Source organism: Zingiber officinale, chromosome 5B (genome assembly GCF_018446385.1).
Source record: "Zingiber officinale cultivar Zhangliang chromosome 5B, Zo_v1.1, whole genome shotgun sequence".
In the NCBI taxonomy this organism is placed as follows: domain Eukaryota; kingdom Viridiplantae; phylum Streptophyta; class Magnoliopsida; order Zingiberales; family Zingiberaceae; genus Zingiber; species Zingiber officinale.
In genome coordinates, this window is record NC_055995.1 from 136,765,792 (window position 1) to 136,790,708 (window position 24,917).

The 24,917-nt window shown below is 37.8% G+C and overlaps 5 protein-coding genes across 10 annotated transcripts; 1 reads left to right on the forward strand and 4 right to left on the reverse strand.

Annotated features, from left to right (window-relative positions):
* The first annotated feature begins 814 nt into the window (after nucleotides 1–814).
* On the forward strand, nucleotides 815–2,566 carry LOC121986254 (protein TIFY 6b-like). The gene is made up of 7 exons (XM_042540118.1): nucleotides 815–971; nucleotides 1,080–1,255; nucleotides 1,342–1,532; nucleotides 1,602–1,695; nucleotides 1,779–1,992; nucleotides 2,086–2,143; nucleotides 2,255–2,566. The coding sequence occupies exons 1-7, from the start codon at nucleotides 920–922 to the stop codon at nucleotides 2,445–2,447; spliced, it is 978 nt and encodes a 325-aa protein (XP_042396052.1). The 5' UTR covers nucleotides 815–919; the 3' UTR covers nucleotides 2,448–2,566.
* On the reverse strand, nucleotides 2,446–7,802 carry LOC121986252 (ankyrin repeat-containing protein At2g01680-like). 3 transcript variants are annotated; one of them, XR_006113367.1, is made up of 4 exons: nucleotides 7,444–7,802; nucleotides 5,883–6,292; nucleotides 4,399–5,440; nucleotides 2,446–2,576 (listed from the first exon to the last, which is right to left on the reverse strand). XR_006113367.1 is itself a non-coding variant. In XM_042540117.1 (3 exons), exons 1-3 carry the CDS (start codon nucleotides 7,730–7,732, stop codon nucleotides 4,574–4,576), a joined length of 1,485 nt encoding a protein of 494 aa, XP_042396051.1. In that variant the 5' UTR covers nucleotides 7,733–7,802; the 3' UTR covers nucleotides 4,174–4,573. The 3 variants fall into 3 exon arrangements, 2 of the variants coding, with proteins under 2 accessions (XP_042396051.1, XP_042396050.1); XM_042540117.1 differs by lacking the exon at nucleotides 2,446–2,576 and having other exon boundaries at nucleotides 4,174–5,440; nucleotides 5,883–6,211; XM_042540116.1 differs by lacking the exon at nucleotides 2,446–2,576 and having other exon boundaries at nucleotides 4,174–5,440.
* A 1,833-nt stretch (nucleotides 7,803–9,635) lies between these two features.
* LOC121986255 (nudix hydrolase 17, mitochondrial-like) lies at nucleotides 9,636–11,076 on the reverse strand. The gene is made up of 5 exons (XM_042540119.1): nucleotides 10,815–11,076; nucleotides 10,502–10,589; nucleotides 10,314–10,397; nucleotides 10,108–10,224; nucleotides 9,636–10,023 (listed from the first exon to the last, which is right to left on the reverse strand). Exons 1-5 carry the CDS (start codon nucleotides 10,883–10,885, stop codon nucleotides 9,871–9,873), a joined length of 513 nt encoding a protein of 170 aa, XP_042396053.1. The 5' UTR covers nucleotides 10,886–11,076; the 3' UTR covers nucleotides 9,636–9,870.
* A 3,166-nt stretch (nucleotides 11,077–14,242) lies between these two features.
* Nucleotides 14,243–18,878, reverse strand: LOC121986256 (THO complex subunit 4D-like). 4 transcript variants are annotated; one of them, XM_042540123.1, is made up of 8 exons: nucleotides 18,653–18,878; nucleotides 18,447–18,513; nucleotides 18,001–18,248; nucleotides 17,230–17,373; nucleotides 17,062–17,130; nucleotides 15,826–16,010; nucleotides 15,359–15,406; nucleotides 14,243–14,681 (listed from the first exon to the last, which is right to left on the reverse strand). In XM_042540123.1, exons 3-8 carry the CDS (start codon nucleotides 18,205–18,207, stop codon nucleotides 14,492–14,494), a joined length of 843 nt encoding a protein of 280 aa, XP_042396057.1. In that variant the 5' UTR covers nucleotides 18,208–18,248; nucleotides 18,447–18,513; nucleotides 18,653–18,878; the 3' UTR covers nucleotides 14,243–14,491. The 4 variants fall into 4 exon arrangements, with proteins under 4 accessions (XP_042396057.1, XP_042396056.1, XP_042396058.1 ...); XM_042540122.1 differs by having other exon boundaries at nucleotides 18,414–18,513; XM_042540124.1 differs by lacking the exon at nucleotides 18,447–18,513 and having other exon boundaries at nucleotides 18,001–18,242.
* A 140-nt stretch (nucleotides 18,879–19,018) lies between these two features.
* LOC121987914 (putative clathrin assembly protein At1g25240) lies at nucleotides 19,019–20,366 on the reverse strand. The gene has a single exon (XM_042541616.1). It carries the CDS (start codon nucleotides 20,201–20,203, stop codon nucleotides 19,064–19,066), a length of 1,140 nt encoding a protein of 379 aa, XP_042397550.1. The 5' UTR covers nucleotides 20,204–20,366; the 3' UTR covers nucleotides 19,019–19,063.
* Nucleotides 20,367–24,917: the final 4,551 nt, after the last annotated feature.

A 24,917-nucleotide genomic window follows, 5' to 3' on the forward strand; every position in this document is an offset into this window, starting at 1 on the left:
AATAATGATAGCAATAAATGTTACTAAAGCACTCCAATAAATTTAGTTTGATCTGGGCACAATCTAATATAAATTAAATTAAATCATTTTTTATTCAAAAAATCTCTTCAATAATAATAAGACTAAAACAAAGGTGTTTTAAAAAATAAGGTACTCATTTATTATGTTTTTAATACGAGGAATTATTTTGAAGATAATATTTTGATTTTTTTTAAAAAAAAAATATTTTTAAAAATGCACAATTATTTCCATTTTTTTGCTACAGTCTGGAAGACATTCCATTTTAGGCATATTCACGTGGTTTAAACTGTTGTCTGCCATAAACGCCTTTGTCCTCCCTCCATGGATAATTGATCTTTGTCGGCAGCCCACAGCCACTTGTTTCCCCACTGTTTCCCCCACGCTAGTTTTTTCTTTGTTTTCTTGTTCTCCAAAAATTATATTTATATATATATATATACTCCAAAAATTATATATATATATATAATTATTAAATTTGTTTACTTAGACGGAATAAAATCTAATTGTAGTATAGATTTTATAGAATTCAAATAAAAAAAAGTCGAAGAAGAAATAGGGAAAAAAAATGTGCTCGACCGTACGACGAATCCGCTGGCCATGAATGCCACGGCGCGTGAGGACTGCCTTCAGCACGTGCTGTACCATGCGGGCCTGGCATTGGTGACCGGGTGTGGTCCCCGCGCGCGAAGAATTCGCGCACGTGCTGAGTGCCCGGCGCTACCGGTGGCCTTCGCCACCCCGCCGGTCTCGTCCTCCGCTATATCTTCGTCTTCCTCGCCAGAGAAACAGAGCTCGATCGAACCGAGCGAATTTCAGAAGAAAGAAGAAGAAGAAGAAAAACCAGAGTTTTACAAGGATTCGACGTCTCCTCTCACAAAACCGGGCGGAGGGAGGAAGAATGGAGAGGGATTTCTTGGGAACTCACTCCAAAAATTTCCATCCTGATCCAGGTTCTTCCCTACTCTGAGAAAGCTGTGATTTTTATTTTTATTTTACTTTTCTTTCCATTTTCTTCCTCTCATTCAACCCTTCCTTTCTTCTCCCTCTCCGAATTGCAGCTGCTTTAGCAGGTTCACCGCTGCAGTGGCCTTTCTCAAACAAGGCGTCCGCCATGCAGCAGTTCATGCTGTACAAGGCTTCGCAAGAGGAGGGTCCAAGAAGCCAGGCTTTGAGACCTCAACATCTGCCAAAAGCCGCCGCCTTCGAGCTCAATCACCATGCTTTAGCATCTCAGGTCTGCAACTCCTCCATCACGGACCATACCACTGTTTTTCTTTCACCGAAATGGATCAGCAATCTTTTGTTTTGTTTTCTCTTTAGAATTTTCCTGGCCGGCACTCAATCCATGGCTCTTTTAGCTCTTCGAGCCGCCATTTCACCATTCCCCTCGCTGGAAACCCTTACTTCAAGGTTCAGAACGCTCACTACTCTGCTCCTAATTCAGCAATCAAGTCCACAAAGAAGCAGCCCTTCGTGGGAGGAGGAGTTGAAGTTGGCTCCTTTGGCCATAGGTAAAGTATCTAGTTTCAGATATTTCAGATCTCAGTAACTGTTAAAACCATGGCGGAATGGCCGTTCAGGAACATGGCAAAGCAAAAGCACAAGGCGGCTGCGCAGCTGACAATCTTCTATGGCGGCTGTGTGAATGTCTTCCACGATGTCCCATTCGACAAGGTATTCTTCTTCTTCTTCTTCTTCATTTTCTTTCAGATTAGATGAACACTAAGAATGTTTCTCAGCACTACCTTTCCTTTCAGGCTCAAGCAGTAATGTCATCCTTGGCGAATTCAGGGCCAAATATGGCTTCAAATGGCAAGAAAATCCGATCTGAAGCATCACGACCCATATCGAATTCTGTCAGTTCTAAACAATCTTCAGCTCGAGTCGTGTCGCCTCCTTCAACTGCATCAACAGGGCTTAAACTTGTGGCACATCCAAGTTCAGTGAACCAACACCAGGCCATTCCAAGAGGTGGTTGGTTAATTTAACCTCGAAACATGACTGAAAATCTTTCGATTAACTAACTAACTGACTAACTAACGATCTGTTATATGGATATGGCAGCCATACCTCAAGCTCGAAAGGCCTCGTTGGCACGGTTCTTGGAGAAGCGCAAAGAGAGGTGGGTTTCTGAAGTGCAAGTTCAGCTTTCAGTAACAATGGTTTCGATAATTCGATATATCTACCTCAGGATCTTGAACATGAAGTGCCCTAATGTCTCCCTCCTTCTCAGGTTGACCAGTGCCGTGCCTTATGCTTCCACCAAGATATCGACAGAGAACAACGACTGGGGACATAATGCATCATCAAGCACGTCTAACTCATCAGCTGATACCAATCTTTCGAGCTACCGAATGACCTCATCTTTTGCAGGGCACCTCAAGAACAACAGCATGGATGCTTTAAGCATTAAGCTAAAGATATAGATCTGCAAAAGCATATTTATTGTGCTCATTTTAGTGCCAAAAATTTGCAGAAATTATTACACTGCTATGTAGTCGCTCAGTCATCAATTAAGGATATGACTCAGTTTGTGTTCTTGAAACCTTCCCTTCCTGCACAGTCGAGCACAAATAAAATTCAACTTCAGTTGCCAAGAAAAACACGATGAATCTTCACAATCTTTGTTCCATGTCAAATAATATTCATACTTCATGTTTAAAAAAACTGAGAACTTAAAAAACTGTGGAAAAAATAAATAAATAAAGGAGAGAAGGCAGGTGTTTAATTGGCCACATGTGGTGGGACAAACTCGAGGGAATTCTTCTCATCTGAATTCAAAAAGGAACACTGAAAGTGATATTTCTGCAACCACCTTCCACCATTTGTTTCACGGTTTCCTCTTTCACATCCATGCTTTGAAATCTCAGGCCTGTGGAGGGTCACACTAAGGACTTTATGATCATGCCAATTCATCAAATTTGGTAGTGGTTACAGTCACTCTACTCGATAAGGAAACTAGTAAGATTTGAGATCTCCGGTTCGAATGAGTCAGTGTTAGTGTCGTGTTAGGCGTATTGACACGGTGTGCCGAAGGCACTAAGGAGAAGGAGAAGAAAAAGGAGAAACCATGCTAACATCGGGGAATACTTGCACGACACCATTGATGTCACAAAACACTCTCATGCGATTTCTGAGAGGACTTCTGGCGACTCCAATTTATGCAAGTTGGTATTGGTCTCACTCACTTGCTATGTAGCATGAAACCAACTGCTCAATGGACCACAAGATACTTTTCTCTACATTGCAAGGAATAGAGAAGAAAGAGGTTCAAGTTTTACTCATTTTAGCTATTTTATTTAACGAAGGAATAATACTTTTTTTCTCCTTTGAATTCCATCTAAGTAAATAAGATTATTAGAATGGATTAGAAATAAGATAATACATGTTTTTCCTAATTTAGAAGCTCTAAATAGAGACAACATTGATCAATTAAATTTGTTTTCATTGAGTTTATGAGTACACCTTTTGATCTCACCATGATGCTTTTAAGAGTCAGGAGGAGGTTATTTGCTTTCAACTATGTTATCAAAGAAGCCGGTATATTAAACCCGATGTATCTGATAATCTAATCTAAATGAGTGATTGAGAAGTTGATAGCTAATCCAATTAGAACTAACTTGATTCACATCGGGACAAATCTCCAAGTCGTGATTTCTATACGATTTTAAATCAAAATTTTCTTGATTTGAAAGAAAAAGATCAAAAACCATAAAACAAGTGTTCATATAATTATTTTTTATAAATTGAATGGGCCAAGACCAACTAAGCACTTTTAGTCAGTTTAATATAATGAACAAAGTAATATAATTGGATTTAGTTGTGCACATGTCAAAGCTTTCACCATGTGATCATGCCACTAAACTTGAAGCTTGAGTCAACTCGCACACAATGGTTGACTTTTCTTTTAAGTCCATCCTGGTCAATTTTTGCAAGGGTTGACTCCAAGTCCTTGGTGGCTTGTGGTTTCAGTGTCAAAGTCTTCTTGGTTGGAAACTTATGTAGTTAACAATATATTAAATTAGGTAACTGTCATTAGTAATATGTGAATAAGGGACAAAGACAGTACTTACTTTCCATATCACACTCAGACTTGTTTACAGACATAAGATAGTTCAATAGAAATATGATTTATGTAGCAAGCTTGAACAGTTAGAACAACCACAACTTAAGATGTTGATCATGATGAAAAATACCGAATAGATGTACACAATGGATAGTATTTGTATTTTATACAATAAGGGTGGAAAGGAACCATGGAATTTAGTTCAATATATTACAAATCTATTTGATGGCACCATAGCAACCTTAATTTTCATGAAGTATTAAGTTGTTAAAATGGAAGCTCATTATTTCCTAAATGATGGCAAGGATTACCTGGTAAGAGACCTTGCATAGTTCATAGGTTCCTTATTTGTACTCCATGGCTTGGCTAAACGGAAAGGCGAAAGCACGGCTCTTGATGGCTAAGTCATCACACGGGTGGCAAGCTCAATGGGCATGTACAAGGCGGGTTTAGTGATTGCTGGTCTGATTATTTCTGATGTCAGAGCTAAAGAGCATATATCTTCTTCTCGTGTTCGGATAAGGCATCTGGATCTGAGAAACCAGAGTGAAGGGACCAGGAGAAGGACTTGCTGCCGCTGGCCCTTCTGATTCGCCTTTGAGAGTCTTCGCCAAATCGGAAACGCTGTCGAAGAACAAAATAACTCATCGTCAACAGGGTGCCAGCCATGATAGGACCTCCGATTGCAGTTATTGTTGTTGCCATCCAGGATGATTGCTTCCCCACGACCACGTAAGATAGAGAGAGGAAAGCTGCGCAAGTACTGAGGCAGGCAGTCCACATGAGCTTGTTTACTATGGAAACGACCTGCTTCTGAGCACCTGTTTCCCATGCGACCAAAGTGATCTGAACCACGACGACAGCAAGTGAAATGAACAATGCAGTGGCATTTAAGAGGCAGAACACACGAAAGCCCATTTTGTCAGCTATATTGGCCTTGCCTACTTCATCTCCATCTTGGAAATATTGACCAGGCAAATTGAATATGGCCATAAATGCAATGGATCCGATTAGAACTGCTACCATTGTCACAGAGTTGATGGTATTCTGAACAGCTTCGTGATGTAATTTTCTAAGCTCTTTTGCTATGCCTGTCACATGCTTGTTTGTTTTATCATTCTGAATGGACTGGGTGTGGACATCATGCTTAATATCGCTGACAGTTCTCCGCAGCTCCTCGTCGTTCTTGCCAACATTCCTTGCATGTTTGGCACCAGCTTCTGAAAGACTTTCCATAATATCCATCTGAGAATCACCATACGGGATCTTTTCAGCCAAGTCCATTGCAGTTTCATTCTGATTATTGATCTTATTCACCTCGATAGTCTCATAGCACAAAAGAAGCCGTACCATCTGTGGAGAACAGAATATGAAAATCAAACTAAAGCATAACAAAACAGTAAAATGCATCAATCTCAATTTCAACATTCAGAATAAACTCTTGTCATGACAAGAATATGGATGCACAAAAGAATATTGGCTGAATTTTCCCATCAGCAAGTTCCAAAGTTATAAAATTAAAGGTCAACTAGACCTCCTTAGAATAGTTTTTCCTCATCAATAAACTTGTAGGATATATATATATATATATATATAAAATGGTTATCATGGAGTCTTTGTATATGTCAAACTAGTGTAACATGAGAATGGTGAGGTTATGGCACTAACAAGAAGAAACCTACATTTCTTCTTAAAGGAGGAAAAGTTACCAACGATGTGCAAAATAGAAAAAAAAATATAACAAAAATTATGCAGAGAGTAAGACTGGAAAAGGCCCAGCTACCGTTATTAATACCTGTGGACGCCATTTCCTGGTGGCTATATGCATAGCTGTGTTTCCTTTCTTGTCACACATGTTCAGAGTAGAAATATCAGCTTGCAGTAACTCCTCCACAACATCTAGACTGCGACCTTTTACAGCCATATGTAATGCAGTCTGTCCCTTTTTATCCTTTATAGAAACTACTCCCGGATCTCTCAGAAGAAGTGCTTTCACAATTTGATAATAACCAACTCTAGCAGCAGTGTGCAGTGCAGTTTTCCCATTCTTTCTCACGATTCTTATTGTGGTATCATCCACATCTAGTATGGAATTCACCACCTCCAAATGATCCATGACCGCAGCTGAATAAAGAGCAGTAGTATTTGATGAGTTACATTGTCTGCAGACATCAGGCCAGTTGCTCAGCAGCTCTTTAACAATCACTGTAGGAGAATTAGAGAACCTCAGATACCAAATAGTATCCTGAGTGAATACTAAAAGGGAAATGAAGTAACTCATTGCAACCAGTTGCGCCAATAAAATTGACAAATTAAATATCCCTATATACAATGTTAACTCTGAGACCTCTTACTATAATATTGCTTCACAAGAGGGATGGATAGAAAACTTCTCAGTATTTTGGAGAGGAACTCGATGATATCAGTTGGAAGTGGTCTTCTAGTGTGCTTACATTTCCAAACCCTTATACTTGATTCAACAAGATAGAAGAACCTGAAGAAAAATTTGGGAATTGTAGAATCTCCTTATTGCTAAAACTTTTTATTAGATTTTGTTACAGTCAACAAAGGAAAGCAACCTTTTTTTATTGAGAAGAACTCCAAACTAGGTAACAAGTTCGCTATCTGTATCCTCTAGTTTTAAAAAGGAAAAGGATATTGGCCACAATTCTCCAGCAAGGATAGGACTATATTCCGGATCAATTTGACTTTAACTGTTGCTCGGTGAGTGTCAAGATATGAACAGAAAGCTATAACAAAGCTTATCTCATGATCTCCATCATATGGCATGACAAGAATCAATGAATTCTCCAAAATTCATAAAGGACTATCCTGGTAATAGAATCTTCTACTAGTGAGTGTTAAAAATGTTAAAGTCACAATTTCCTATGACTATAGGTTGGTGGTTGCTGGTTTTCCCTTGTTTTCTTTATTTGGTCTTTCCTAGTAAGCCTATTTGGACATTTCCCTTTTGTCTCCTCCCTTTCCAAGCGTAATCTCTCTTACAAATATGAAGGAGATTTCCTTCAAAAAAGACATACATAGGAAAATCAACCTTATACTGGTGATCAACGGGTAGGGTCAATCATTGACTAGGAACTCAAACTCATATCCAAATAGAAGAAATTTCAACACAGATTTAACTTTCCCAAAGAAGATAATGACTAAATCTTCTCGCTACTGATCCAAAATTTTGAGTAGCTTAAAAGAGCGGTGCAGAAGGCTTAGGACCGACTTTTTCAAAGACAACAGTGTATTTTAGACATGTATAAGTTAAAAATTTCTCTCTCTTTTTGGTTTTCTGATTGGTAAAGCATCAGACTGCAAAAGTTACGAGTGTGGAAAGGGAGGATCACCGGTGTGCCCGTGCTTGGCGGCGACATGAAAAGCGTCGAGGTCGACGCGGGAGCGGATGACGGCGGCGTCGAAGTCATAGAAGCGGAGGAGATACCGGAATAGCTCCACCGAGTTGCTCTCCGCCGCGATGTACAGCGCGGTCTCACCGGCCTCCGTCCGCGCGATCGCCAGGGCGGCGGCCGCGTCCGGGTCCTCGACGCCCTCCAGGACGCGTCGGGCGGCGTCGACGTCCCCCGATCGGACAGCCTCGATGAAGGGCTGCTGCAGCGGTCGAAGCCGCAGATCCATGGCGACCGATCGAGGCCTACTCCCCAACTTTTGATCGAATTGCAACGAGAACGACTGAAGTCGACACGGTTGGAATCTTTATGGTGCGCTGCCCCTTGTGAATTATTTTATTTTATTTTTTGTATTTTCTTTAGGAATTTAATTTACTTTTTATCTTTCATTTTTTAATTGTAAATTTAAGAGTTTAAAAAAAAATTACATGAAGGATTTGTAGATTTATTGATTTGGGGGAGCAGAGCAGCAGGAGCCACGTGGTGGGTTACGTGATGAGTGCGGATGCCATAAGAGCACAGTCAGCGGGGTCATATAATTATGGTTCGACCTGAACGGAGCATCAAGGGGGTTCAGCCTGGTGAACGAGCAAGTGGGAGAGTGGCTAGGACATGTTTTGAAAACATGAGCCGGCATGCTGGAAGTGTACGGTACGATCATCTCTCACTTTCCTTCAAATGTTCGTATAGTCGAGTGGAGGTACGCAGTGATTTTTCTACTAATTAGTTATATTATTCTATTTAGTTCTTCTTCTCTTCTCTGCACCTCACCTAACTCGGGCGCTAAAAGGTTTCATTAAAGTCTGTCTTAACCTCTCTCCTAAGTTTACTTTGTGGTCGCAATCTTCTTGCTCAAGCTCCGGATTCAACTTTAATAGTCGTCATTCCACCCGCCTTTGCCTAGGTCAGATGCACCTCCAGTGACCCTCCTTTGCCCCTGGTTGACAGCGTATAACTATTAGTTTCTCTGACTATCAAAGATGGGTTCATCACTTGTCAATCCGGGTGGATCTAGGATTTTAAAATTTTAGATGAAAATAATTATTAAATATATTATATAATATTGATCTTTTCAAATTTTCAAAATACATAATGTATATTTAGTTGACATGTGAAAAATACAGGAAAAAAAATTAAAATTCAATCTATAAAGATTCTAACTCAAGAGGATGTGTTAAAATAAAAATAAAATTTATTATTAGATCAACTATACATGTATTTTAAATTAGGATTAAATTATATATATACTAATAAAATTTTTAAATTTTTTTTATAAAATTATGTTATTAAACAATTTTGGGAGGATGTGGCCCCTCATAAGGGTAACTGTAACGCTAGGTTCACAAAACCCAAGAATTTGGGTTTTGTGAACCCAGAATTCCAGAAACATTGCAAGGTTAGTGGGCTTTTAAAACCCAAGAACCCAGCATCCAAATTTGGATGCTGGGTTTAGCGATTTTTTTTTAAAAAAAATTATTTAGAAGCGGGCCCCACATGTGGTAGTTAATGCAAGTTCATTTTTTTAAATATACAAATTTGCATCAAAATCTAATGTGCCAAACATTTTTAAAAAAATTTAATTTTTTATATGTGCAAAACGACTATTTTTATTAAAAAAGTATTAAATAAAATTAATATATATTATTAATTAATTAATTAATATGTATATTATAAATATATTTTTATGATAATATATAAATGAATATTATAAATAAAGATAGTAAATATAAAATATAGATAATGATGCGTGAATTAGTGGGATCTAACATAAAGTTATTTTTTGGATTTATGATTATGAGTAGAGATTTATAAAAATTATATTTTTGATATGATAATGATGTAACATGTAGATTCCATCATGAAGTTGAATTTATAAATTCATTATTACAGTTACCTTAATTAACTATCAATTCAATATAAATCTACCCAATAAAGAAGCACATGACTAGAAGTGACCCGACCTTCTTCAAATCTACTTATGACTTGTTTGAAGCCCTTAAAAAGTCGGTCCATTGCTCGATCTGAGGGATTAAAGTGATTTTTTTTTTATTTTTCTTAGTTAAAAAAACATCAGAGAAAATAATAAGAATAAAATTTATATGGATACTCACAACACTCTATACGAATGTCAATTATATTTTATTCAAATAAAAGTATTATTATTATTATAACAAATTAAAAACAAAAGAATTTCGTTGCTACTCCAGTGGAAAATGCATGTTAATGCTTTGCACCTCAATTTTCCTCCAATTCAATCCGAAGGAGAAATGTGATTCCCCTCTCTCGTTCAAAATGAGTATTAATGTATAAAAAAGAAAGAAGGAAAAAAATCTTTCAACTCCAACAACATCTCCAATTCCAGTGTGTTTACAGTGAAGAATTGACTGTCAGTGCTGTCAAACCTCCTCCTCCTCCTCTTGGCTCTTGCCTACTTCCACTCGAGACGAGCTCTTCCAATCTCTCCAATGCTTCTCTCATCCATGGATGCTTGCAGACTTGCCTTGCTTCAGCCACCGTCACCTGCATGCCATATCGAATCGACTTCACATTCAGATAACTCAAGCTTCATTTTCCCTCTCTTTTTCTCGAAGGATTTCTACTCACCCATTTGCGTTCTCTCCTGCCCATTTCAGGCCATTGCTGCAGCACCTCGGTCGCTCTCATGGCGAACATGTAGTGGACCTTGTCTCGGTCCTCGCTGAGCCACTTGCCGAGCTCACCCTGTTTATCGGTTTATCGATTAGGGCAGGGCCTTGATGGTGATTGTGATGATAGCCGAGACAAACACAGCTAGCTAAGAAGCTCCTCACCTCGAAGTTTCCTGTCACACCTGCTTCCTCAAAGGCTTCCCTGGCAGCTGCTGCCGGTAGAGTTTCATCGAGCTCCCAACCGCCCTGTCGAAGTCGATATCAGTTTTAAGATCACAAACAAGCAATCACAAAAGAAAGAATAAGAATGAGATGAATCAGTTTGATATAGAAAAATGAAAAAAAGTTACCTTTGGGAACATGAGTTCAGGTCCTTTCTGAGAACTTATGACGAGCACCTCAAGGGCTTGGTCGATCTTGAACTTGTAAGGAATGCATCTGCTCCAGCAAAATCAAACGATCCCCAATGAGTTAAAATAAAACTAAAAGAAGCATTTTTGGGGGCCAAAATTGAACTAGGGTTCTTTCCCCAGAACTAGCAAGATTGCATTTTTTTTTTTTTTTGGAACTCGAGTTCTTCGAATCAGCCCCATCGAACGGAAAGATGGAAATCCCAATCGAAGTCGCGAGCTCGGTAGAACATCTAGAAGATCGAAAACGCACCCGACGACGAGCCGGCGGCCGGCGCGGTAGCGCTGTAGGCTCCTCCCGTGGCGAGAGACCAAAGCAACCATCTTTCGGCGATGAAGCAGCGGATCGATATACAAAAAGGGGGAAGTGAGGGGAAGAGAGAGAGAGAGAGAGAAGCGGCTCCTTTGCCGTGGCAATCGCTTGCTATCATCCGATTGCAGAATCCAGCGACGAAGTGGAGTTGTTGAGGGATTGGGAGGAGGAGTTGGGATTCAGTGGGATTGGAATCGGAGAAGAGGATGGATCGATTTATAGAGGGGAAGATGAAGATCCATGGAATAGCGTTGACTGATAGGGATCTGCGACTCTGCGTCGCTGCTTGTTCTTCGTTATTTCTTTCCCCGTCATTTTTGTTTGAAAAGTAGCAAAGCGCGTTCACAATCAAATTACCTTTAAAAATTAAATTTTAATATTATATATATATAGAGAGAGAGAGAAATTTTTGATATGCTCAGCGATGTTTTGTGCATGACCATGAGCGAAATCCGACGTGGGCTATCTGACGCGAATAAAACTTAATTTTTTAAATTTCTTTTATCTGTATGCAATAACTTTTCTCTCTTTCTTTTTAAATTAAAATAATATTTTATCTTCTTTCCTATTATTACATGTAAAAAATTATTGTGATAGTGATGATACAATGTTGTAGCAGCTATTGCATAGTAACTGCTACAAGTTGTAGCAGCTATTGCATAGTAGCTGCTACAAAAATGCAGTAGTTGTTACAATAGTGCAGTAGCTACTACAACAATGCAGAAGTTGCTACAACGGTGCAAAAGCTACTACAACGGTGTAATAGTTGCTACAACGGTGCAGAAACTGCTACAATGGTGCAATAGCTGCTACAACATAGTAGCTACACAATGACACTACTATATGTTATAACAAGTATTATACAGAAGTTGCTACAACGTGTAGCAACTATTGTGTAGTAGCTGTTACAACGTTGTAGTAGCTACATCACCTTTAAAAATTAGCAGCACAGTGATTGTTGAAGGCAATCAAATGAGAGAGAAACGAGAATTTTATAGTTGTTGCATGCAGATAAGAGAGAAAAGTTGTTGCATGCAGATGAGAGAGATTAAAAAAAAGGTTTTGGTCGAGTCAGATAGCCTATGTCAGATTTTGTACAGAGTGTCGCTTAGCATATTAAATCTCTCTCTCTCTCTCTCCCTTTGTGTGCGTATCAGTCCTGTGTGAGTATGGGTACTTGCCCACGTGGTAGGAGTCAGTTAACATTCTTTTACACCTTCCACGTGGATAGGTGCCCACCACAATCACGCATAATAACTGTGTAGTATGACTCCACCCTGATAGCAAAAGGCGAATACGTTCACCTCCAACGTCCTTATTAATTTGTCCCAAGGTTAATACGGAGGAGGTAAATAATAGATAATTATATATATATGTGTGTGTGTTATAGGGTATTCATAGCTACATGGAATCATCCTTCTTTTTTGCTATTAAAATATTTTTTTTAATTTATTTTAAAGGAATTGCTCAAAAGTCATTTTTTAGTAGAATTCATTGAAAAATTATTGAAAGATTTTTTAATAGTAAAGAGATGGATAAGATTTTAAATTTTGATGTGGCATTGATATAGTATTGAAGGAGCTCATGGAAAAATTCTATAACTATAAATGTTCTTTTATTACTCACATAGTTGTGCGCTATTGTGAGCACCTGTCAATATGGTAGGTGTTAGTCAACCTTGTTTGCCACTTGCAACATGGGTAGGTGCCCACAGTCACACACACGACTAGGGATGTAAACGAGTTGAACTGAGCCGAACAGTATTAGGCTCGAGCTCAGCTCGTTTAAGTTATATTCGGGCTTGAGTTCTAATCAAACTTTTATTACAAGGCTCGAGCTCGGCTCGATTTGGAATTATCAAGCTTGCGAACAGTTCGAACTCGGCTCGTTATTAGCTCGATTATCATAATTAACGAGCCTAATTCGTTAAGCGAACTCGGACTCATTTTCGGGTTCATTTTAGAGCTCATTTTTTTTGCTCGTTTTAAAGCTCGTTTTAAGGTTCGTTTTAGAACTCGTTTTTGGCTCATTTTAGAGCTCATTTTTTGACTCGATTTAAGGCTCGTTTTTTGGCTTGTGAGCCCTACAAACGAACATGTTCGCGAGCTCACGAGCTGAATATCCTTAAGCTCGAGCTTAGCTCGATAAAACTGTCGATCTCGAAATCGAGCTCGATAAGATTAATGAACGAACTCGAACGAGCTTTTTATCGAATCGACCTCCGAATAACTCGCAAATCGTTTGATTCATTTACATCCATACGCACGACTGTCAATGCATGTGGAGCATGTACATAACTTCACCCTATATACACCTGCCACGTGGGCAGGTGCCTACTATGGCACACACTAGGGTGTGTAGCATAAGACACCCCATATATATATATATATATATATATATATATATAGGGTGAAGTTATGTAGCACGCCTAGCCTGCATAAGGATGCAAATGAATCAAGCTGATTCATGAGCTTTCTGAGCTGACTCTAAAAATATTCAATTTATATTCTAAATTATTAAATTCGAACATGTTCGATAATTTTTTGTGCTGAATTTGAACATATAATATTTTATTCAATTGTTCATGATCTACTTATGAGCCGAACTTGCATCAAATTATAATTACTTTTATATAATTTTAATTTAAATATATTTAAATTAAGGTTCAAATAATTGGAATCGAATTCAAATTAAATCATTTTGAATTATACTTCGAATACGTTTGAATCGAGGTTCGAACCATTAGAATTAAACTCAAACTTGAATTTTATTTCGAATCAAGTTCAAATTAAAAGTATTTATATTTTTAAATTTCAAATATTATATATATTCTTCAAATTCAAACTCAAATATTAATATTTTTATATTATTTATTTTTCATATTATTTAACTATGCGTTCACACCTCTACTCGTGCGCGACTATGGGTACCTGCTCACATGGCATGTTCCGATCAACGTTTGTATACGTGACCGGTTGACCCTGTGTATATAAATTTGCTCGATCGACATATGTGTACTCGTGGGAAATACTAGATTATTATCTACCCTTTACTTAAAAATTAATTAGTCAATAAATAATCCATTAATTTGACCAACGCAGATATTGCTAAATTCTAGTGTGACTATGTAAACATTATTGGGTACATTAATTCAAAGTCAATAAGGAATATATTCACATTTGAGACTATGTAAACATACATATTATATTAATCATGTACATATTTATACATATTACGTAAATTTCCAATCATAAAATTCATTTTCAACAAAGACTGATCAAAATCAATTCTAGAAACATGAGTGAAAATGATTCATTTAATGGTTAGAAAAACATTGATAAATATCACAAAATCTCACACACAAAAAAAACAGCCCGAAACTACCGTCAGTGTAGAATCTTTATAAAAGATCAAACCACATTGAATATAATTCTATCGTATGCAACCTTATGTTACATTTTGGATCTTCTGCAAATAGATCGTCCAAGTTGAGGTATATATCATGAAGCTCCTGAGTCCCCCGAATGTAATCAGTTTTGTGGCTCGGATCCTTGCTGCAAGGATCAAAATACTAGGTATAGGAGAACATGCTGTCGCACTTCAAATATGTTCTATTATCATCTATTCATTAAGCGGTAACTTTCCAGCTCCTTGTCTAATTCATTGGCAGACTTCTCAAAGCTTTGCTGCCCTCCATGACCATGGCCTCGACCACGGCCACGTGTAGCCCTAGTACCACGGCCACGGCCACTGCCTCTGAAACTTCCACGACCTCGACCATGTTGAAAGCCACCACCCCGATTTATCCTGCTTGAGGTGAAACAAGTTAGGAAGTTAGACCATATCTGTGACATGACAACCTTTTAGCTAGATAATAGGATAACATTAGCCTCTATAGAAGCTTGTTTCTGATTTAATGTGAAGATTTCACTCACTTATCCATAATAAGTAGACTTCAAAAATAAATGGGAGTTCGATTTTCCTCGTTCAAGTTTATCCTTATTGAGGAGCCAAACTGATTCATTCATTTTGAATCATTTTATGTGTTTAGGAAATATGAGAGTTTATTCGAAGAGTTTTTCATTGAGAGGCAAAAAGAGAGGGTAGGATGCACCATATTGGGAAAAGAGGATCTAATCTTCTTCCTTCTCTAGCGACCAAGACATGCTCAAGAGTCCTAGCCATGCTTAAATGAAGGATAAATTCAAGGAAACAGATGACTGAGGTTGGATCCTAGATTCCCTCTCATTGGAATATACAGTTTTAATTGTTGTCCTTGATTTTCTTTATAGATAGAATCCTAGTCGATTCCTTTGATTTATGACTTCTATAATCCATTTGGGAGGTGATAATGAAATGCAAATTCTTTGATTTAAGAAGATAATTCCATGAGAAAAATCAGTTAAAAGTCGATAACATCCTTAATGTTAACATATTTTCAACATATATTTCTAAACAATATAAATATGCTTGGATACGCTTACCCAGAAGCATGATTAAAAGAACGCGAACCACCTTGAGCTACTTGTGGCCTGAAAAGAGAAATTGTCAGCTTTAGCTTCCAATGAGTAATTCAAAATTGGCTACAGACAAATATGTGGCCATTAAAAGTGGATGATAATATATGCTGAAAATTAGGAGCTAGCTAGTCAAAAGATTTGACAAAAACCCCAACAAAATTCACATAGATAGGCAAGGAACAACTAAAATAGCAATAATATGAAAGTTAGAGAACAATTAAAGATTTCAGGATTCAGATTTCATCTTTGAGTGTATATATTTTTTACACATTTTTGGTGAACAAGAAAGTTTTTTCAAAAATGGATCTAGCAAAAACAACTGTATTTGGCATGAAAGGTTTCTCCTGAGAAAACCTACGACCTGGAAATTTAATGAAGCAATAGTTTCAAATATAGGCATTAGAAAATAAGATACAGAAAATATTACTTACGTTACCATAACTGTCCTCCCCCTACCATAGGGAACACCTGCAACGTTCACACGAGGAGTCATAGGCAAGCCTAAAGCACCAATAACTTCTACTTTCATAGGCTTTCCGTCGAGCTGCACATTGTTGTAACGTTTTAGAGCAGCTATTGCATCGCTTCTCCTTGTGTACACAACCTCAGCCGAACCCTGCCAATAAATTTGAATATCTAAATACATGACAAGAAAATTGAGAAGATAGCACAAAAAACAATTTGCACTTACAATAAGAGTAGAGACCCTTAAGGAATTATTCCAAGTTCAAACTAGCGTCAGCAATAGTTGATGATAAAAAGGCAACAAAATCACATGTATCCAATATTGCACAATTTGGTAGCTTTAATGAAACCAGTTCTTTTTATCATGAAGTGCACATAAACTAATTCAAATGTAGTAAGTATGATGCTTCAGAATTCAGCAATTAACTTTCTCACTCGTTCATTGAGAAAAAAGATATCCTAAAAACTGTTCTCAAGCATTTGATGTCTGAATAAGGATAAACTCACAGAGCAACTTTATTCATCCAATAAAACTTTTAAAGGTTAAATGAAGGAAGAAAAAAAAATATGTACAAGATATATAGTCCATTGAGAATATACTTCATCACTCTGAAAATGCATATCAAGGTGGACAGTACAATTTTCTTCATATGATCATCAATTATCAAATTTAACATAGTCAAAATTAAAAGCTCAAATAAACCAGGAACAGGTCCAACAAGCTATGTTGAAAAGGAGGTGGTCCAGCTTTGCGACCACACTCAGCCTGCACTTGCCTTACACCAAGCTGGCTCATTAGCTAATTTTAACTTTATTATGTCAGCTTGGATATCAGGTTAACACGACACAAAATGTTCATCTGAGTGCTAGGTCTAGGGAAAAATAAACCATGCTTATGTAAGAAAAAGTATTTTTACTATCTAAAAGCCTGATTATGGAAGTTGTAAATTGGATATATGGAAATACAATTTTTGGAACACACAAAGAAAAAATGCACAATTATGAGGAGGCAAATATATTCTCGAAATATAGTGGAAAAAAAAACATGAAGACTAAATAAGGTGACTCATAATGTTCATTGATGAAATTCAGGTTTCGTTCTTATGAGAAATCACAAGTTGCAAGCAAAAATGGCCTAGCTCAGTGGAATGGTTAGAAAGAAATTTAGAGTGTATAAAGAAAAAGAAGCACAGGCAACCCACACTTGGTCGACCATTCCCATCATAATGAACAGAACAGCGCATTAGATCACCAACTTCGGAAAATAACTCCTGAATGAAAGTTGAAAATGGTTAATTGAAGAATAAAATAAGAACTACTCAAAGAATATCTGACTATCCAACAAGTAAAATAAGACAAAATCAGCTCACCCTTATATCTGCATTGGATATCCCATAATCTAGATTTGAAATGTAAAGTTTTGTGCCTGTTTGCACTCCTGAAGTGCCAGCTGCTTCTATGCTATCATCAAAGAGGTCACGTCTCCATGTCATGTCCTTTGTTCTACTGAAAGACTGATGATTGGAACCAACCATCCAGATACAGGACAGACATGTTAGGGCATAAATCATAAAATTTGCTAGCGGAGTGCAATGCTAATTGAGATCATAGAAGAATGTAGAAGTTTTTATATAATTCCTGACCTCCTATGTATCTATCATAGAGTTCCATGTAAAAAATATATTGTTTATTCAAATTATAGTGTATGCTAAATGAAAAGTAAAGAGAACACAAAATGAAATAAAGATAGAGAAATCCACTGTAATAGCATATCGTGCGTACTGACAAGGAATTGAAGCAGAGGAGTCCATCAGTATTGTATGAAAATAATAATCTACTGGCGAGAGTTCCGGGGATGAAATACGTCCATTTAAACATTTCAACCAAAACCCCAATGAACAGCATATGAACTGAGGAGTGAGAGCTTCACCATTCATGATTTGAAGTTCCAAATTTAGTAAAAGATGCCAGCTTAAAATTCGTCATTTATTAATTATGCGCAAACAAACAATAGGAATGTGGTGCAAAAGCCTCTCCAAATAATAAAATATCTTGTACCTCCCTAGTCCCTTCCACATCTGGATTTCTAATGATTCAGGTTTTTGAACACAAGCAAAAAATATCAATAGTTTTGGGCTTGCCTTGGCAATTTTGTAGGGTGATGGGCGAGTCTTAACTCTCAGGAAGTCTCCATTAAGCCTTCCCATTCCCCTTCCATGAAAAGTGCCACCACCGCGGCTGCGAACTTGAACTTGCCCCTGGCCTCTCCCTCTCCATCTCCCTCTTCCTCTTTGACTAGAACTTCTTTTTATCAGATCATCCAGTGACATATCCAAAGATGTAGCCATGCAACAACTGTTACAAGCACCTTAAGCGCAACAATCTGTGCCTAAATGACAAATAAATAAATAATCAACTTTTCAGTTACAATAATGCAATGTACTTCTATAAAACATCAAATTTACCTCAAATACAAAAAACATAAAAAGGTAGATCGATCACATAAAAATATAAACATGAAAAAAAACAACAAACAACTGAACTCAGAGGAAACCTTTGAAGCCTACTAAAATCAGATAATTCGTACAGGTATCGTCTTTTTTTCCCCCCAATCATTGAATTGGTTCGAGGCCATAACCGTAACCAGATTTGGCCTTCGCAGTGTTAATGAATTTATGCAGCCAGCAGTTCCATTGACATCGACCAAATACCAAAAACGTCATGGGTCAAATTGTGCACTATTACGCCGATCAGAAACAATTTCACCTCCTAAAAATATAATAAAAGCGATACCTCCAAAGATCGATCCCTCAAGCTCGAACAACGATCACAAGGCGGGCGATGCACTTCAGGAACTGGGAGAGGAGGGCTAACAGAACCAAGTCGAGCGGAACAAAGAAGGATTCGAATGAACTGGGAGATGATGCTCGAAGATTTGCGAGACGGTGCGAAGGCGATGAAGAACGAGGAAAGCGCTAGGGTTCCTGTTAACGTTTGAGATGGGCCTTATGCAGGACAATTGCACCAGACCAATTGATGGCTTTCTGACAAAGTTTAATATGGGCTTTTTGGAAGACTACTGAATCGGCCCAATAGAGAAAAACTTATTGCGTTACTAAATTTATTTTATTTAACAAATTGTTACATGAGCCTCAAGAAAGCATGGCATCCGCGTAAATTATGGCATGTTCAAGGACAAATACGTCATATCAGCTCAATTAAATCGCCCATCAGTGCGGCGCTGGCGCCGGCATTGACCGCCAACGCCCACGAGATCGGCGGAGGCGAAGAGACTTTCCCAGAATTCGCCCACCGCTCGCTATCGTCGAACACCACCCACCTCTGCGTGATCACAGTCCCGGAACGCCCCTCCTCTGCTTCCGCGTCTTCTTCGGCTTCTCCGCCTTCCTTCTCCTCCTCCGGAGAGACGCCCAGGAGGAGCCGCTCGAGCGCCGACATGTCCTCATCGGGAATGCTCTGCACCGGGGGAAGGTCTGCCGTGTTGAGGAGCCTGAGGGTGCGGCAGAGGTCGAAGTAGCTGGAAAGTTGCAAGCTTTGCTCCGCCGCTCGCCGCAGCATCCTCATCCCAATCTCTCCCCTCCGCTTTCTGGATTCTAGGGATCGAACGCTCGAACCGCGGACGCCGATGAGGAATCGCGAGATTCCGTCGCAGATGTTGCTGTAGACATCGAAGATTTCGATCACAACGCAGTCCATGGCCTCGAGAATGAGGCTCACCTCCATCCCGTCGGCGTATGGGCGGATCTGCATCAGGAGGTTGAGGAGAGTCTGGAGGCGCTTGAGTTCCTCCAGATCGGCGTCGGCGGCCGAGTTTGTTTCGTCTTCCTCTTGTCCGGAATCGTGTTTATTAGGGTTTCTAATGGAGAAAACGGAGCGCTGGTCGAGGAAGCGGAAATAGGCGCGAACGAAGGCAGAGAAGCCGGAAGGCGAGGATCGGTCGCTGAAATCAGAGAGATCGAAATGGAGGCGGCCTAGGCGGTCGGGTGGGGGCGCATCGTCGGAGCAGAGAAGGAGGCCGTGGGCGAGGAGGAGCGACTTAAGGGCGACGACCCAGGAACGGGTGCGGCTGGCGCGGCGGGAGAGCGACCACATCACGGGGCCGAGGAAGGACGACGGGGCGGCGCGCGCCCACGCAAAGACGCGCCCCGCGCTCTTGTAGTCCATCGAGCGGTCATCGTGGCTAGTGGCCCGGATGATCGCCGCCTCGATCTCGGGGCCGCCGCGGTGGCGACGGCGGCCGGTGACGATCCTCGTCAAGCAGAGGCTCTGGGCGTCTTTGGCAACTCCCGCCGCGCGACGCCACCACGCCTTGGGCGGCGCCATTGGGCGGGGTCCGCTCGCGGCCCGAAAGGTGGGATTTTTCCAGCCAAGTTTGGAGCTTTTATCAATTCCACACCTGGACTAAGCTTCTTCAACCTTGTGATCGGTAGAATGGATGGCGGGAGGAATGAGACAGCGCACGGGAGGAGCTCCGAGCGGCGCGGAGTAGGAGGAGGAGCGCAGCCAAGAATAGCGCCTAATAACACGGCGTTGCCTTGGTCAACCTGTCTAAGACGGAATAAGCTCGAAATAGTAATAATAATAATAAGAAAAAAATAAGTTTAAAATAATTTGTTTTGCTTTTACAAAATACAAATTGTAGGATAATTTATTTAGTTGTGAGACTTGTTCAGAAAGAGAGCCGTCGCGTTAGTTGGGAAATGTAGAACAATTGGTAGAGATTTAAATTGTGAAGAGGTTTTTGCGATTTGTCAAAACGAACATTTGAATTAGTAGGAATTGATAAACAAAAGTGATCCACATGGTCCTGATTTAATAATTGTTCATCAATCGTGACAACAATAATACATATACTATTTTTACTATTTTAATTAAGAATGGGCCTCTTTTACTAATTAATTTGGTAAAATCTAAAATAAAATTATATTAATATTTTTTATTTTCACATCAAAAATAATTTAAGATTTATTAGTAATTTCTATAAATACATCAATCAAGGATTCAAGATTCAACTATATTATTAGAAATTTTTCTCATTAATCAAATCTAGAGTTAGACTCAATTGTGACGTGACAAAATTTTCTCATTAATCAATAAGGATCTAAAGTTCGAGACTCGGCAATAACAAGAAACTTCTATAAATACTTTGGGCCAACGATGTTAGAAAATATATTTTTTCCAACTTTTTAGCTAAGATCAAATATGATATTAAAATTTTTTTTATATATAAAGTAGAGTTTGTTACAGTAGTTTACTGTTGGGATTCACGAGAGTTACCCAATCATTACACTATTGCATGGATTTGACATACCCTTGCCTAATTTATGGACGATCTTTGACTAAAAATTAAGTGTAATATTTATTCTTATTAGTTTAATATCTAATATAAATAATTAAATTAAGTTCCTTTTATGAAGGAGAGTCTATTAACTATACACATTCATGTATTATATTACACACGCAATCAGGAACAAAGCCATGTATAACTTTGGTGGGGCAGTTGCCCCACCTCAATTTTTTGTAAATATCCTTAGAGGTGTATAAAATTATAAAAGTATTATAGTCTTGTCTTACTAAAAAAATAAATGTATGGATAATACTTAAAAATTAAACTATTTTTTATAGGTCAATTTTTCTTCCCTCATATATCTCCCTTTGTTGGCCCACCTAGTATAAGAGGTCTAGCTCACGTAACGTATGTGTATGATCGCTAGTATATATAATAAGTTTATCCTACACACTCGTTCGATGCATACCTGGGTGACCTTCACAGGTTTGGGCGTTCGGAGTCACCCCTGGTACCCGGACCCCTAAAAATAAATCGGAGCCCCGAGAGAAGGGTTGCCTAGGAATATGCACCGAACAGGTCAGGTATATATATATATATACACACACACATACTTTGGAATCGTCCGGGCTAGACTCAAGGCGCCTGAAATTAATTCAGGCACCCTTGTGTGACTAGGCGTCTGGAATGAATCCAGACACTTAGATTCTTATATTATTTTTTAATTTTATTTTAGGGTATATTATATATTTAATATTAAAAAATTTAAGATTTAGGAATTGTGTTATAATGAGTTTGGGCCAATAAGATTTTTCCTTTAGGGTTCAGATTTCATTTTTGAGTTTTAGTGTTCCAAATTAAAAAATTTAGATATTTACAGGGCATATTATATGTATTTAGAGTTTAAGATTTTAGGACTTAGGGGTTGTGTTATAATGATTTTAAGCTAATAAGATTTTTCCTCTAAGATCTAGGCTTCTCTCTTGGGTTATAGTGTTTACGATAAAAAATTTTAGATGATCACGGGGTATAATATATGTATCTAGGATGTTTTAAGGAATTTTTTATTTTTAAAAATAAAAAAAATAAGGTCAGGGTGGCTGAATTAAATCCAGGTGTCACGATCAAATTTTTTTCAAAAAAAATTAAAAAAAACGAATCGCGAACGGTTTCGCAAGGGCTTTGTTACCTTACACATATGTTCGATGTATACTCTTGCGCAACTCTCATATCTTTAGATGCCCGGAGCTTTTTCCGAACGTCCTGATTCACTCTTAGGATTAATTTTTTAACTTCTTAATCAAATCACTCCGTCAAGCTTGCTGGACTGGATCGTCCAATTGAATTTATTAAAATTAAAATAATTAATTTTTTTACTAACTGAACCGTTCAATTTTTGTTATTAAAATTGAATAAATCAAACAAATAAAAAAATCAATTAATTAAGTTATCGACCTATTTAAAATTTTTAAAAATACAATAATATTTTTTTAATAAAATTAATAAAAAAATAATCGATTTGTATCAGATTAAATATTTTAAAAAAACTTTCTATTGAACTTTTTAATTAGTTCAATTCGATGAATTATTTTTGTTGAAGCGGACTGTGGAAGCGAAGAGCACCGTGGACAAGGAGGGGAATAAGGGAAGTCAGACCCACGAATCAAATCGCACATGGAGGCTTATGAGTTTCGATTTAGAGGTTGTCTTATTGTGTTTGATGCGTGCATTCAAAAGCTCCACCGTTTGTGTGGGTTAGGCACATTCAGTAGGGTCTCAATTCGGATGAATCCGATTGAATAAGGGTTGAGTCAAATTTTTTTTTATATCTCAATTTTTGAATCTGACCCAAATTCAAATTTAATCGAAATCTTTAAATTTAAACTTGATAAATCCTACGACCCGAATAATCTAAAAAATTTGATTTAAAATGATTTTTTAAACTATTTTTCCTATAATTTTTTATTTTTATCTCAATACTTCATAATAATATATATATATATATATATATATATATATATATATATATATATATATATATATTAATTTTTAAAATAAAATTTAATTTAACTCTAAAAACTTTACTAAATCCTACATTTAGGTCAATCCAAAGTCAACCCGAATCTGACCTAGATCTGATATGAATCCAACTCAAAAATTTTAAATCCGAAATCCTTCAACTTGAACCCGACCTAAACCTAAAATTTCTTAACCCGAATTTAATTTTTTTTCAAATCAACTTACATCGGGTTCATTTTTAATACTCCTAAAATTAAGTAAATCAATCGAGCCAAGTAGGTACATTGGTTTTTCGAGATAACACGGAGCAGAAGCGAAAAATGTGTTTCTAAAATTTTATTACATGCATCCTAAAATGAGATCATACATTGTTGGCACAAAAAAAAAATATGTGAATATGTTTGCCCCTAGCATCTCCATCAATTCGTTCCAGGGCCAACACGGAGGAGGTAAATCACGGACGGCTACTAGCCTTTGGAATAGCGACTAGCACATAAGAAAGATATTTACCTCGACTTTACCGAGATTAGAACCCCAGATCTTATTGATGACAATACCTCATATACTAACCATTAAACTCATCCAAAGAGACAAAATGAGATCATACATGAAACGTTGTTTGAAAGATATATATGCTTAGAGAAAAAGACATCAACAAGTAAATCTTATAAGATTTGACTCTATCAATAGTCATGCTGGGTAGCTTTCCAGATGGCATCTCAAGCTATAAGTTCTCTCTCCGTTTGGTATAGCCAAATCGAGGAGATGAGACAAGAGAAGAAAAGGAAGTCGACGACACAAACTTCAAACTTGTAGCCGGTGGCAAGACAATAGAATCCAATGACACCTTGAGAAGGGCTGGCCAAACAAGGAGGGGAGAGGACGGGCAGCCAAAAAGGAGGCGGTTCCTCTCAGGTTGGGCGGTGGCAATCAACAAGAGAGGAAACCAAAAACCCTTGATTGGATTAATTCTCTTGTTTATGTAGAGGTATGTTTATACCTCTTTAATCAGACTTGGAGAGCAAAGTTATAACCCAAGCCCAAGCCTAAGCCTACATCATATATTTTGGCTTAACCCACTTACAAGAGGTGTGAACCAAAAATAAACTCGTGTATCATAAGTAAGCCCAATTTGCCTACAAGAGGCATGACCCATTAACGCTCTTGTCATGATAAATACTTTTTATATTTATCCTTTGTTTGATCTAACCAAACTTAATCTCTTTCTCTCTTTGAGAATCTTATTCTCTATCTTACTCTTAGGTTTTTAAGACATGCTTATAGGATGTGTTTGGTTAGGGATTATCCTTGATAACCTTGATTAACCATCCAAGGTTATCAACGAAAATCCTATTTGGTTTAGGCAATCGATGATTCCTAAGTAATGTTCCATGTCTGACACGTCAGCAAAAAGAACATGCAACTTGGAATCAGAAAACTGAGTTTTTTCTTGATTTCGAGGTTAATGAATTTTTTTTTTTACCTAAAATATCCTTGGATAAGAGAAAAATGTGATAAAAAAGAAAAATGTAAAGAAAAAAATAAAATAAAAAACTTTTAAAAATAAAATTTTGTAAAAAAACATAATTTTTTTTAAAATATAAAAAATAGAAAAAACATAAAAAATTTAAAAATAATAAAAAAATGGGAAAAGGATTAAAAAAATAAAAAAGTTCCCAATTCTCGCTCAGTGCTCCGAAAAGCTCCTGCGACACTGTGACACTCCTCTGA